General features: G+C 33.2%; 1 protein-coding gene across 5 annotated transcripts in view; it reads right to left on the reverse strand.

The window, feature by feature from the left end:
• The window catches only part of LOC123693848 (CUGBP Elav-like family member 1), a 306,030-nt gene that overhangs the window by 73,318 nt on the left and 216,321 nt on the right, over positions 1-16,391 (reverse strand). For all 5 annotated transcript variants that reach the window (XM_045639088.1, XM_045639084.1, XM_045639086.1 and 2 more), the window contains one exon: positions 13,539-13,621. In XM_045639088.1, the coding sequence (XP_045495044.1) occupies positions 13,539-13,621 (83 nt within the window). The remainder of the gene's footprint in view (positions 1-13,538; positions 13,622-16,391) is intronic.

Raw genomic sequence — 16,391 nt, forward strand, 5'->3', positions numbered from 1 at the left:
GGCAGGTAATCAAAGTCCGGTGTGCAAGCGTTGGTTGGTAGTAATAACAGAGATCGTCAGTGTCCGTAATACGTAGCGAAAATCGATAAAGATGAAGAAAATAAGTTAACCACAAGCACAAAGTCGAATGTAACGTAACGAAAAACCTCAATCAAATGTCAAAAGTCAAACGACAAACATGACATTGTAATTAAAATTGAAGCGGCCAGCTACATTTCAGAAATATTCTTACAAAGTGCGGCCGCCATGAGTAAAAATGTATAGAATTACGGATTACCTAAATAAATAGCGAGCTAAAAAGTTAAAAATAAAATATATAACGCAGTCAACTTATATTTCCGATTCATAAAGCATTTGAATTTTGTATAAAACTAAAAATGAAAATAAATATTCATTCGTTTAAATCGATATATCGACTATTTTACTCCTGACAGCACTGACAATCTCTGCTTGATAAGACCGGTAGTCATAGAAATCTAAATAACAATGCCGTTAGTGAACATATTATCTTTTTTTTCAAACATTTGTTTTCCCATAGAATCAGAAGTCAATATTTTACCAAGAATTATTAAAAATAACATAATGAATTTTAAATTTATTATCATTTCTGTAAGGCCTTATTTATGTTAGGCCCAGTTTCGCCATTCTCCTTTGGTTTGCTATCAAAGAAAAACACAATGTCTATGTTGTGTTGTACTTAATTTGTATTAAGAGTTTCTTTCGGAATTGAGTCTTATTTACCATAATATTTTAATTACTGGAACGTAACTAAGTAACTCCTAGCAAACAAAAAAGTATTTTTTTTACTACTATTATCACAAGTCGTCATTCAAATACGCACCAATTAAATGTTTTATTCATTGGGCCTTAAACTTTCAGACTATCATTTAAAGGAAAAAAACCACCGAGTAATGACCTCCAGCTATCATTACATTAACAGCTCACATTATATACCAATACGATATTGATGTGACAGTTTTTGATAGAGTATAATTCCGATGAAAGGATTTTTCCACTACATTATATCCACCGGTCCATTCGGTCATCCATCATTTACATTGGCTATTGCGAAACTCATTGACAATCTTTTCACATTTGCGTTTCGGTGTTTTGGAGCTTTTTCATATTATAACTACCTTTAACTACCTTTTTCATTATACTACACTGATGAATAGTTTTAAAAGTTAATCGGTTTGAAAGAGAGAAGTTCATAGTTTAATACTTAATTAAATTAGGTTCAATGGGTTCACACATAATTAGAATACTTCGTGTTTTAAAAAATAACTATACATTTTTTCATTTACATTACAACTTTTTAAAGTAAATCAAATTGTTTATAATCACATTAAATCATATTCTACACTATTTCTACACAAACTATTATACCGCTAGTTAAATAGCTATGTTTATAATTCATTTAAATTAGAAGAACATCGTCTCCGGTTAGAGTCACGCGAAAGCCTTGTAAGCTGTTTACTAAGCAAGCTCTGACGTCGTGACTACGCCGTAGCGTATTCCGGCTACACCGTAGCATTTCGTAGCGGATTTACACCCTAATAATTTTGCCCGCAAATTCGAGGTAGCTACGAAACAGAGATAAATGATTTTGTGCGATTGTGTAATGCTTTACACAGTCCTCGTAATACACTGTCTAACAATGAGTAACATTTAATGTTTCTTTTGAATAAAATAACGCAGTGATAAGTAAGAGAAAAATTTCTTGTTTGAAAATGAATATAAGCTGCATATTACACTCGCGAATAGATAGTTTACAACAGTCAAATAATGTACTCTACAAATATTTCAAGACATTTTATATTTGTATTTGTACTCTCTATTTGTATACATATATTTCAAAGAAAAATGTCTCGACTGTGTACATCGCATTAATTCAAATAACATTTAATAACCAGCAACCCAATCTTTTAAACTACCCCCACGAGAACATTGTTTCAACGCGCACCTTTAACAAACCAAAATTAGTAACAACATAAAGCACATTCATCATTCAACAATGAACTATTACGGTGGCAAGGCGACACAGTGCCCGGGGATTGTTAATAATCCCCCACGCTGGACCCGCTCCGTCACCGAGTGCCCGGATTACCTACTATCAAAGAGCATATTACCGGCAAAAAGGACTGCATTAAATGTTAGCTGTACCTACGATTCCTACTCACTTTGTGCCTCGGCTACGTTTGAAGATAGACGATACTAGATTATGTATTGATTTTTATTAAGTGAGAGGAATATTATAGGATCAGATGATATTATAGGATAATTTTAAAGGAACAATGGAAAAATAATGCAAAGATACTTTAGGTACTGGTTAAGCTACATTTTGCGAAAGTATAAATAAATATCATTTTATAAGATTTTTAAAAGGAAAAATAATCAAAAAGGAATCACATCACTTTGTTTATAAGTAAGTTGAAAAGTAAAGTTTTTAAACAAAATAATAGTTAGTTGTAGTACAAGTTAAACTTATAGACCGTTAGTGAAAAACTAAGTCGATCTTTTAAAGTTTCGCTATAATTGTTTACACGTTTTAGCTTTATTTATTTTCTCTTATAATATAAAACAAAATTGAATGTAGATATTAAAATTATATGGCTTCTATTTGAATGTATTTTCCTTTTGCTACTGATTTACCAAGAATTTTGCATTGCATTAATGATGTACACAAATGATTGAAATGAGATATCTCTGTATACAATTATAATCAAAGAGCGCATCACTCGCAAAAGGACTGCATTAACCGGTCTCATTATGTCACTTTGTAAACTATCAACATCGTTACCGTTACTGCTTTTTAATAAATATTTATAATACAATTTTACATTACATTAACGTTGCGCTTATCTTTATTCCAATTAATAAAATTTTCGGTTCCCATTATACATATAACTGAATACGAAATAATTCAATACAGCTGGATAATGTTCAATTCTAAAGAAGATTTAGTTATCTTTATCAATGAACGTATAGCTTTCATTTCATTAAATAAGTGTTTTGAATATTGAATATTATAACCAACTATTATATTATGCTATTATAACCAACTATACAGAAAAGCATCAAAACAACGTCATCAAAACCGCCAAAACACACAGAACCATTATTGAATCATCCATGAAATGGATATGAAATCACAACGTAATAACATTATATAGAGGGTGCCCCTAAAACGCGGCCGGGCGATCGCTTATCCGTTCCCGGGTGAAACGGTCAAGATGATATACGACCGGATAAGACAACGTTGCGGAAAGGTGCAACCGAGGCGACCTTTCGATTTCCTTGACCGACCCTGTCGGACATAGATGGGGCTATGTTATGTTTGTGCATGCAATGATGTGAGGAAATATCATTTTACTGTAGATGGTGCGACATTGTTAAAGATTGTTTAGGTTGAACTATAGCAATGTTCTTTTGAAAGTAGTATGCATATGGGAATTGGAGCAGCAGTTACAGTTACAAACAAAATATTATTTTTAATGGTATATTTAAGCATGAGAATACGATTCTACATAATCAATCCAATTTTGATGTACTATAAGACAACAAAGACGGACGGGGCGTATGGTATTATTAACACAATTGGTAACAAATTAAATCGTATTCAGCCTGTATTTCTTGGTTTGACAAATCATTTTTATTCTTTCATAAAAATACTATAACACCCACGCAGACAAATTCATCAACTCCTCATTTCTTAGGGAGACACTTTTCATTGTATCCTCACTCACTTTCAGTATTACTACTGACAAGTAATTTGACATTTCTTCGAATGAAACGAGATACCCGCTCGGGGGGAGATATAATCGTGAGTATTAAATTAGCACCGGGCCGGATTAATCCGGTGGGTCTGCTTCAACAATTGTACCTTTATATTTTTAGCCCGGGCTTCGTTACAACCTCAATAATATATAATATCGGGGTGTAATGATACATGTTCTCGTCTGCACCTGCGTCCTTTCCTAAGCGTATTGGATTAAAAGTTGTAGGTTAAGGATGTTAGAATTTGCTATCGTAAATAAGTAATATGTAAAAAATACGAACATTTTGCGTGTAAGGACGATGTAGAATTTATAGAAACTAACGCCTACGTAATTTATTGTAATTTTCTTGAAAGATGATACTAAAAGTAACTTATCAAACTTATCCAAAGGTAACTTTTTTAAAACGCTCGTTTTTAAATTAAAAAATTAATAAGCTTCATTTTATTCGTAAACATAATGTTTACGATGTTTCTGACTTAATTTGATATAGTCTACAATCTACATTATTCTTTGAAGATAAATGTTATTTTCTTATACGAGAACACGTTACAATTCTACGAAAAACGTACGAAAGCTGCTTTTAATTTTATCAACATAATTTATGAAGGTTTCTAGAAATTTCATACAGTAACTAAAAAAGCATTTTCTTCAAGTATACCATTTGCATTACGAACAAATTCAGGAATATTATTCTTTCCGATGTCATATTGGACGACAGCTATCCGATTCCCTATTACAGATAAACACTGCGCTAATCCGATACTACACAACTGAGAAAAATATCCGTCCATACAGCCAGCACGCTGCAATCTCGCCGACACCTGCGCCGAAATTAGAAAACTTTAATCCTGCGCCAACTCGCGGCGATCATTCTCAGCAATGAAATAAGGGGAATGAAAATATCTTGCGATCGTATTGGGGCTCGGAATCAGCACGTGCCAATTCGCATTGCCTTGACAACTTCGACAGTCACGTTTTAACATTGTCTGGACGTCATCGCGGGAGCTTTGTAATTCCGTCGTGTTATACAGTTATATACTGTCCATCTCTTTGCGAGTCACTGTAATAAAGCTGTAACTATGGACCGCAATTTCTCATGTAAAAGCAATAATTTTTTAATTATTTACATAAAATGATCTCGTTTATATTCGTCTTAGATTATGATGGGTATTATTCGTTTGTATGTAGTTTATTTGTATTGTGGTAAAGCTTACATAACATATAATAACTCTTCAATTTATACCTTCATTACAATAGCAGAACAATCGAATATCATAAAGACACCAAGCATTAGTAGGGGACATTGAAATCTCTCAGTTAAATCTACAACATTCACAATACATTCGAGATATAATGTGACATTATCTAGCAGATATCCACGGGGCTCGCTCGTGAGGCTCCAATATTGTTCCTATCTTGCCATAAGTCGATAGCATGTAGGCGGTAGGGACGGCGCAATTAAGATACGTCCCTATAGAGTAATCGACTATTGATTTTAGATTTAACTTGAGACAGCTAGTCAGTCATCGGCTTAATGTCTGTGTAAGTTCGCCGTTAATGAGCAGTGAACGGGTTATGTATGGACATAGTCAGTTGGGAGTATTTCTTTGTTCTTTTGTTCATATTATGGTTAATGGTGAAATGATGAGGTGATTTGTATTATTATGGTATGGCGTGTCTTCTGTGTTCATCATCACTACATAGTATAAAACAAAGTCGCTTTCTCTATCCCTATGTCCCTTTGTATGCTTAAATCTTTAAAACTACGCAACGGATTTTGATGCGGTTTTTTAATAGATAGAGTGATTCAAGAGGAAGGTTTTAGTATATAATTTATTAGGTTTTAAACAAAGCGGGCGAAGCCGCGGGAGGTAAGCTAGTACTAAATATAGTCAATGGTCCATGGAACAATGTGTAACGGTAGTTTTCTTTAGCTGTAATGCACATAATATTTTTTTTTTATTTTAATGCAAAAAATATAAAATCTCCTTGTGTTATTTATTTATCCCATATACGTTCATACTAAGTGAAACATATTTCCATAATATTTAATTTCAATAAAGTTTATAAACTTGTCTCTAAAACCAGTAACAAAAAAACATACAAAAACCACTCAAAGTAAAACGACATTTCATTGGAAATAAACGATATAAGAAAGCCGCTTTCTTAAAGGATTAACCCTCTAACTTAAATATATTCATAGAAACCGAAATCGCGTGTCTATGAATATAAATCAAAAATTGATAAGTTTCAAAACGTTTTGGCATAAAGTGTGATTTTGTGCCTTATGTGTTATATTTTCATTACGGTTAGGAATATTGTTTATTCAAAGATTTCTCACTGTTTAAAAAATACACATCAATGCAAACTAACTTGCGTTATCCTTCTTATGGCTAATCTGTGGCTTATTATGTTTTTACAATATTCTATCTATATGCTATGTTATAGAATTGAATTACGAGAGTCTAAAATGCTTTATAACGAAATGTTGATAAAGTTTGGAAAATTTTAATTTACTACTTTTAGTAGATAAGTGCCCCGCACTAGCGGTTAACCGCGGGGGCGGCTAACCGCGCGGTTAGCCGTTTTCCCATTTTAATATGCAATCGCTTTTATGGTTAGTGCGTACAATCATAAGCGGTTGCATATTAAAATGGGAAAGCGACTAACCGCGCGGTTAGCCGCCCCCGCGGTTAACCGCTAGTGCGCAAGGGCACTTAATGTTGCCTGCAAAATTTTTTTATCTTGTGTTTTCAATTAAACGAACACTTCCTTTTTCCTTCTCATTATTAGCTTATTCCGTCAAACCATTCTCATGCACCCTTCTTATACTCCAGCATTCGTCTATCCATTCATACATCACACAGCTTCCACACACAGAAGGCATACGAGGCACACGAAAATTACACACGTCCAGGTCGGCAAGGCAATGTCCCGTGTATCCAGCGAATAACCCTTAAAGGGCGCAATTACACGCATAATTACAGACGCGTCATGTCCCCTCAATTAGTCAATTAGTACGCGCAACCCGTCAACTTTGGTGTACTGTCCGTGGCTTGTAATATAACAACACAGTACGACGTTGCAATGTTATGTAATGTGTGTTATGAATGCAAGAAGATACTGCTGTAGCTAACGTAGCTAGTCTCTAGCTAGAGATTGGCTGCGTTAGCTTCCTTTTTCTTTTTTTCTGCAGTCATTTGTTTAAAGCAATGCAAAGTTCTTCTTATAAAATGCGTCAACTCTTGCCAACAATCCTTGGGCCAGTAGGTAATACACAGAACAACACTGTGAACGATACTCTGTTATATAACGTGAGTTATAAGTGGAATTAGCTTAAAGACAATGTGCAGTTTTTCTTTCTTTTAATATACTTATTTCGGACGATATGCTAAAATTCTGGACCACTGTGACTGGACAGTATATAAATAATAAAATATAACAATACGCATTATATACATCACACTAAGAAGAGCAGAAAAAGAAATACTGAGAAACATAAATCATACCCCAAAGATACATTATTTTAAACGGATTATCTAGAAAATTATTAAATCACCTTAACGTGATGTTAGCAGAGTTTGAAACTAATTCAGTAACCTACTAACATAATATTATCTTGCAAACAGGGCTTGCCCTGAAGTTAATTTTCGGGCGTTTTGAATTTCTCTTGAATAGTAATTACATTATAATATATTGTAAATTTTTATGTTTATTTGACACGCTAGACTCAAAACTTAAGAAAATTGTCTATTAAACACGGCGAATTCTACCAGCATATTTGTATTACATTTTAAATGAATTAAATTTTAAAAATTCCAAGAAATTTCGCTATGACTCCAATTTGATCATCATAAAAATTAATTTTAGCTCTTATGACCTTGTAATAACACTTATATGCAACATCACAGTATCAAATGAAACGTTTAAAGAATTCGAATCACGCCAGAGGGCCCGCGACCCTATCGTTATTATTTGCTTCGAAATTCTTCACATTTAATAAACTCCATTGGAATTTCAATCCCATACTGCACGTTCCGTGTTGCCCCATCACAATGGATATGATCAATAAAAATATACATAAGTATATTGATAGATATATACAATTTTTGTAACTGGTTTAAATTTTTCATAAAACTATTGAAAGAAAAAATACTATTATCACGACGCCCAATATTTAAAAATGTAGCTATTAATTTATCGTAATATCATAATATAAAAGCAACGAACGGACACCCAATTATTTAGTTAGGTAAATATTTTTTTTTAAATATACAAACTTACGTTTACTTTATACTTTTAAATATAAAAAACTAGTGGTCCGCCCCGGCTTCGCCTGTGGTACATATTTCGCAATAAAAGGTAGCCTATGCCCTTTCTCGGTTATCAAAATATCTCCATACCAAATTTCATACAAATTGGTTCAGTAGTTTAGGCGTGATTGAGTAACAGACAGACAGACAGAGTTACTTTCGCATTTATAATATTAGTATGGATATACGCTGGTATTCAATCAGTTATTGCTGCTGTACGACAAAAATAAAAATATTAAATCATCAATTAAAAACCAAACAAAAAGCTTATGCTGAAAATTCACTTTCTAAAGCATAAAACATAATTTCTTTCCTTGCCACTCAACTTCTCAATGGCATAATAACAACTTACATTATGAAGGCACCAGAGGGAGCCATAAGTGCCGAGTGTACCTTCGTATCGGAGGCTTTTGTATATTGGAAGCTATTAAAGTTATTGACATGGGATTCCAACTTTTCCCCCTCGCAAACTTCGGCTAATTGCAAGGAACGACGTTAGCATGATGTACTTACCTATAGCTAAGATGGATGGGTGTATGTATGTTAATCTTATTTGATGTAATATGAGTGGATGGGTCACTTGAATGTTAAAGAACGGAGAACATACTTGTGCATGTAAAAATTAATATATTACAAGAAAACAGGACTTTGTCTGTCAAAAACATATTAGGTATGTATTGTTATTGTTTATCGCCTATGTGTCTTCGAATTCTCATAGTAAATTTTCTATATTTATTTCATAAATATTTCAGTCCTTTTTATATATTTTGTTCAAATAGACGTTGAATCCATAATAAGCTTATGGTTCAATACATTCATCCTTTTGTCTTTAATTTTTGAGCTTTAATTCGAAAAACCGCATTATACTAATATACTGCAGGACATAAAAATCGCATGCGGAATAGTAATAACAATAAATTAATTTTCGACATTTCTGTTCATATTTTTACAACCGTGTAGCGTTACGTTCGGCAATAAATTCATGTCTACTGTAGTAAATATTTTTATTTCGACAATCACGTCATTATTAGATAGATACTTCTAAATTTGATAAAGAATGGAATTAACATGAAAATAATATTATTAATTTCATCGTCAAATTAAAAGAGTACGTATATTGTGTTAGGTTACGTTAGTCACCCAGAAATAAGTAAGTTAGCAATAATTAGGAACTATAATTAGGTACTACTTTTAAATCAAACGAAATCAATACACTAGAAGACATTTTCTTAACTGACTACAATAAATACCTACATATAATAATAAACACCTAACAACAGCCAATACCCAAATATGTACACCTAAAAACAAAAAATCACTACACAGCTGACTGTGTACACTGGTACCCTACACATAATATACAACAGCCCAAATCTGTTTCCCAAGAACAAAAAAATCACTACGGAAGTGTGTCTGTTTATCACTGTTTGACACAGCTGACTGTGTACACTGGTACCCCTCGCGCGTCTCAACTCTCAATAATAAAGTCACAATGGATCACCTCACGCCACTAGTCAAAGTCGCATTACCGTAGTAATTGAATACACAGGGATGAAGTTATAAGAGGTACAGTCATAAATCTCACTTGCGACGTCGCAGTCAATATCGTAGGGCTGTCACCGCTGAGAAAAGAATTAGCGAACCGTTCGCGTTGGTTGGACGAATCTACGAAAAAGATACATGGACAAGAATAGAAAAATTGAAAGGGACAAAGACGAAGGTTCATACTCCATTGCATGCTGAACGTGAAGGCAAACGTTAAAGCAATCAATAGAAATCTATAACAATGTATTAGGGGCGGCCCGAAAGCGTTCCTGCACTAATGGAGCGAGTCAATTACTTAAGACCGGGGGAAACTCGATCATAAAATCCGGGTATATCGATCAAAGTTCGCCCGTGACCGGCGCTGCCCGGGCTATCCGGGTGAAATATAGTTTTTCCATTTTCCGAACGCTCACCGTCGCCCAATAGATTGATTTATTATTACCCTGAGAGCGGACGACAAACGGCTGAAGATTTTACGAAACCCCCTCCTGTAGTGACAGGTTCACGAAGTATATTAGTCAGTTTGAGAATGAGAACATGGCAATAATAGTGTTGAATTTTTGAGGACAGATTATTTATTGTCAAAAGGAAGAAGGAATAGTGTCAGATGGAGTCTCACAAATGTGTGTTTTGACTGAAATGAAGTATTAAAATTTGACTATGCTTTGGGCCTACTATTGCATGCTGCTTTCTATAAATATATTTTATATCATTTAAAATGTTAAATATAAATTTAATATCGGAAGAATGTACATGTACAATGATGACCTTTATATTCAGGTTTTATTTATTTAAAAAAAAAAACTTCAAGTCCTCACTCACAGAGTATATTTTATCGCTACAAAAAATACAAACAAAAACGCTTCACTGGCGTTAGTTAACGTTTGACCTCAGTATCCAGAGACGCTCAGCTAAAAACTTTATCTTCATCATTTCTGCGTGACTAAGCGCTCCATTCTTTTGCGTTGTTTCGCAAAGCTAAGCTACCACAAAAAAGCTGTTAAATACCGAGAGTCTAAGCCAAGCTCTTAATCTTCTACAAATAGCTGGAGCTATTAGCTCAGTACACAAGCTAGTGCGTTATTTATTGTTTACTTTCTAAAAGTTTTGAAGATCATTTTCTATAGTGTACATTATACAATATACACTTATGAGTAATTTTTCGTTTATTCCATGTTAAATTATGAAAGCTTTATAAAAAATTTCACTATTTCTGTTTGCAATTAATTTTAAGTAAATATTTTCAAAACTAAAACTGTTTCGAACCTAAAACAAGTCAGTTCTTTAGATTATGCAAATGTTATATTATTTATTACATTCGAATACTTTTAGGTGGCAGAATTTTATTCATCGCTAGGGATACAAAAAGCGTTTTGAGCCAATTATTTGTATTATGCAAATATCCAACATTATAAAACGTGACTTTGGGAGTTTAAAAGGTTAAGCGGAATAATAAAATGTCTGCGACATTTCCCCCATTCTTCAGGAAACAATTTAAAATAACTTTAGAGAATAAATCGGGTGCTACGAATCTCGTATTCTCTCGATGCTACACGTGACAGATGACGTCGCGTGCAGACGTGACGGTTACAAACGTCACGCGGCGTAGCGCGTAGCTCGTAGCACGGAACGCTTCGTAGTCGATGTAAGCGCTGCGGTTTGTTATTCATTATTATTAACTGGAAAAGCAGACTGAAGCTTATCGTACGAGTATAATAACAGTCGCTGTTTTAATATGAATCATTTATGTCGATGTTCAATATAAGAACGGGGAAATAAAACCACAATGAATTCGACAAACAGACTCAATACAGCTGTATAAGAAAAGCCCGTAGGATAATAATTATGAAATGTAAACATAATAATGAGATTCCTTCACAAACAAAGATCCCCTAACAAAAAGCATGCAATTAGGCGTCCACATAATCGCCTCGAGAGGGCCCAAATAAGACGCCAACAATTTCCTCAATCAGCAAATATTTTCCTCCAATTCCGCGGAAATCGCTCCACTACCTGCCACTCCGATCAAAGAAACGGAATCAATCGAGAGAGAAAAAACCACCCCGATAATATAATAGAATTGAATTATCGCAACGCGGAGACTTCAAGAGGGAAGATCTCGGAATAAAAGAATCTGTAATTCGATTGTGCTCCGTAACAATCGATTCGCCGCCAATGTTTGTGCCTCGATCGTGTAATGTAATAATGAAAATTGTTATGTTTCAATATCGCAACAGGTTCCGAGAGCGGCGCGAACGAAAAAATATGCGACCCCGTCATGGACACTTCCCCAACAGTGAATCTGCAGTTTTTATACCGTCCATTGAGATTTCATTTGCGGCTTTTGTTTTCGACCTATTATATCCGTCGAATAAAAATTTATTCGTTCGATTAAATTTTAAGCAAATTTACAAGTTGTTACTGCCGATAATAAGTGCCAACAATATTGAAACTACTGTTATTTTACGTTCCATTTTACTTTAACGCTCTTCGATATTTTATTTTATTAATATTACACTCTGTGTCAATACGCATACAAAATGAAATATGAAAACTTACTTGTTAAAATACGAGTATGCAAAGGTTGAATTTGTGTGTGTTTACTTTTCTCTGTGTTAAATTTGGCATTGCATTAAAACTTCTCTATCTGAAATTGTGTAATGGATATTGAAATTCAGCTTTTGTTTGCATAATGTTTAATTTATTACTTTAGAACTTTATAACTTTAGAATCGGCTATTCCTTGAACGAACAAAGGTTGAAAAGCTTATAAAATAAAAAATTTATAATATTAAACCTGTTCATACAAAATCCGGCGAAATTCAGTCAAGTCCGTGAACAATACGCAAACGTTCGTCGCGAGCGCTTCAAATATTTGTCGTCTATTATAAATTAATAAATTCATTAAAGTATCGAAACTGTAAATTGGATTAACAAAAACAAAGACTCTCAAAGGCGTACGAAACTTTGTGTCGAGCCATTCACAGTTCGCAGATTATATTAACGGTCCGTTTAAAATTTTGTCGTGCCTCGTGAAATTATTTTCCTAAGCCTAATAAATTTAGAAAGTTTATAAATTATTCTAGCGTCTAGATTATCAAAAATTTATGGCGACGAAAAGCGAAATATGATTTTAATTAACGTTTATTGGATTACAGACAATGACTGAATAGAGACGCTTGAGATAAGGATTTTCTGTACGAATTTAGATTTACCTATCCCTTTGAAAACTAGTTTTTGGGATGAAATTATAATGAAGTGGCTAACTATGCCAAATTTTTTTTTAGATAAAGAAATTATATGTATTTTGCCACAAAGTAATTTTGTCTAGGTTAACATTTAAGTTGCTGAGTTTTCATACCACGTAGATGTTAACAAAATATTATTTCCTAAAAAAATTTTTCAGTATACTTACCGATATTTGTTTAGTTTTGAATACAAGAATTGTGAAACACAAAACATTTAAATTCATTTGTTGATTTTTTACACAAACAAAATATCGACCTGCATTAATATGTCGCTTGTTCAATGAATGAATAAATATAATATGAAGAGCTTTTGACTGCAATTTATCATGTTAATAAATAATAACAGAAGTACCTACTTAAAATATAGATAAAACATTAATTAAGTAATACATTTGGAATGCTATCACAAAGAGTTAACCTTTTTTAGTCCAGAAAACTGGTTACAAAAGCTCCCGATGTATTTATTATTCTTAGTTAAGAGAAAACGAATCTATCATTCATCTAATCCAATATATAGGTACTGAATTTTTTACAGATCAACTCGAAAGGGCGAGTTGATCTCCTCATATCCATTCACGAGTACGAACAAGCGGATATATCAACGCACGTCACACACAAGTACTAAAATTCGTATACAACATGAAACGCACTTACCCCACTCAACGTTTTGATATTGTGCAAAGCGTCCTGCGCCTTCAGGGCGGCTTTTCGCGTGAAAAACGTCACAAAACAGCATCCTGCAACAGAAGCGAACGCTTACGTGACGTTACATGACATTTGCGTACAGACACACATGTATAAACAAACATAGGTAAGTGGGTATATAGGTTCAGTCCATGAATCGTCAGCTGAGCTTTGCATATGTGTGTGTGACCACCAAGAGTACGGCTTGAAACCGCTGACTTCACGCGTCGCGCCTCAAGCCACTAGACAGAAAAATGAATGAGCCAATCAAAAGATGCTCCGCGCTCAAAACGTCATGTACACACACATAAATGTAAAGCTCAGGTTACGCCTCATACTAATAGTGACGTAAAATAAACAACTAGACTCACAATCAGACATAAAAAATGTCCGTACCAAAACTCTTCCTACGCGTCTATGAGGCAGAGTTTTGAAATTTGGACATTCATGCATCGAAACTAGATGTCAATTCGAATGAAGGTTTTATACGATGATGATGGTGAGTACTTATTTATTGCACGTCAATAGTTGCTAATGATACGTTCAAAGATACAAAAACAATAAACACGTTGCGTCGATGGCGAACCACGAAGTCAATTCACTCTAAAACATTCGAAGTTTAAAGTAAAAGTGTATGGTAATTATAATAAAAATAAACAAGTTCGCTATCGCTACAAAACATTCAAATGTACATCAAAAACCTGCTGACAAAATAGCTGAAATTTACACATTTCAACATCATATAATGTTTATCTCAATGCTAGTTACTATAAATAAGATACGGTTCTAATAAGCGATTTAGGTTGAATATCACCAATTTGTGGTAATTTATGCCTGTAATTTATCCGGGTACAGATTACAATTTGCGTAACATAGAATATAAGGGTTGATTACATACTTATTAACTTATTCATTGATACGCACATTGAAATATACGAACTGTTTTCATACTGTTTTTTGTAGTGCGTATATTATTAAAATACACGTTTGTTTACAGATAAAAGCTATTCGTTATACTTATTCGTTTATATTATAAATAAAAAGTATATTTTCAGACAGATAATTATCTAATTAATAAAAAGTATATAGAACGCCAGCATAGCAACACATTTTTATAGCTATATCAAAATCGTTTCAAACAGCGTCTGGCTAAAAATCTTAATGAGCAATTATCCAGAACACCAGACGTTATACATTTAAGATAATTGTTTGCGAGTACCTGTAGCCCTCCAAGGTGTAATTACATCATTCAAGGACGAAATTATACCGTACCGTAAATGCTTCTCGCAAAAAGCTAAACGATTAAATGGCGCATTGACAAGTAATAACCGAGTTTATGTGAGCGTTTTATTTTTATGAATACGTCGAGTTTCAATCGAGTGACATTCATATTATGCCAAACTTTATTACTATTATTTAATTGTCTGTGGCAGGATTATACGATTCGAATTAGAGTTCAACATCAGTTTTAATACTTTTCAAGTTAATGAACTCAAAAAATTTAACTAATATATTGTTAAATTATTCAAAATTACTTTTCGAACCGTATCAAATAAGTTTTTAGTCTATGTTCACCGATTAACAACTGTGAAAATTGAAATCCTTAAGTTTTTAAAGTTCAAATGTTTCAAGTCCTATAAATATAACACAAGACATATAACTCATTATAACAAATTTATGCTATTGCATGTGCATACAGACAAACCAACAGTCAATAGAACAAGAAACAATAACACACCGCCATTTACAATAATTCTCTAGAGACAAAAAGGTGTTTACAAAACAATTACATTACACATAATAATATAATACGAAACATTTGAGACGCACATTGCTTTCATACTATAAAAGCTATATCTACAAATATTTACACTCTTTTTGAAACTAGCCTCCTTTTACATACATCTTCTGAAGTATACGTACCTTTGTGAGCAGTACCGTATAGTACCATTGTATCGAATTATTCAGGTAGTTCTCTTCAAAAGTTAATAATGTGGCTTGTTAGTTCATTTTATTTTGTTTATCAGTTTTCCCGATTAAAATTAATGATTAATTTCCTGACTATAAGGAAATGAACACGAACGTATTCTTTTAAACATTGATTAATTATTAATATCAATTAAAATAAAGAATAATTGGCTATATTATTGAATGCTTACAACGCCCTTTTATTACCTCTTGATGATATGAAAGTAATTCACATTATTCGTAGGGCTTTTTCTTTTTATTTTTTTTCAAACGTAGGCCTGTGGCCAAACGGCGGAGCGCTTCGTGAAATTAAACAAAAGATCTTGTATTTGTGTGAAGACTTACAAAGGAGCCCTCACAAAGGCTTTAAACAAAACAACAAAAACGTCAACATGTAACATACGGAGGCATTGTCGGCTGAAACAATATCAGGCTTGCTTTAAAAGAACATCTTAAATTGAGCAAAACTTTTAGATTTAAAAAGGCTCACTGTGCATTAATATCCTGGACCTATGAGCTATAAGCTTAGAACACTATTTTATTATTATTTAGATATATGTCGAATTTTAAAATTATCGTGAACTAACAACTGGTTTTACCTAATAACCTTTTAAAATAAATTTGTGTGTATTTTTTTTTTGTATAGCATACATTATTGAAACAAATTGATATTATATTTTTTAATGTACCACCTACTACTACATAACATCTTCAAGGTATTTTGGTGAATTATTCATTGTCCTCGTGATTGTTTGAAACGAGAAAGGAACGCAATTTGAATATTATATTCATAAAAAAAATCTCTTATAATATAATAATCATCATTAAAAACGAAGAATAGGGACAAATTACAAT

Source organism: Colias croceus, chromosome 8 (genome assembly GCF_905220415.1).
Source record: "Colias croceus chromosome 8, ilColCroc2.1".
Classification (NCBI taxonomy): domain Eukaryota; kingdom Metazoa; phylum Arthropoda; class Insecta; order Lepidoptera; family Pieridae; genus Colias; species Colias croceus.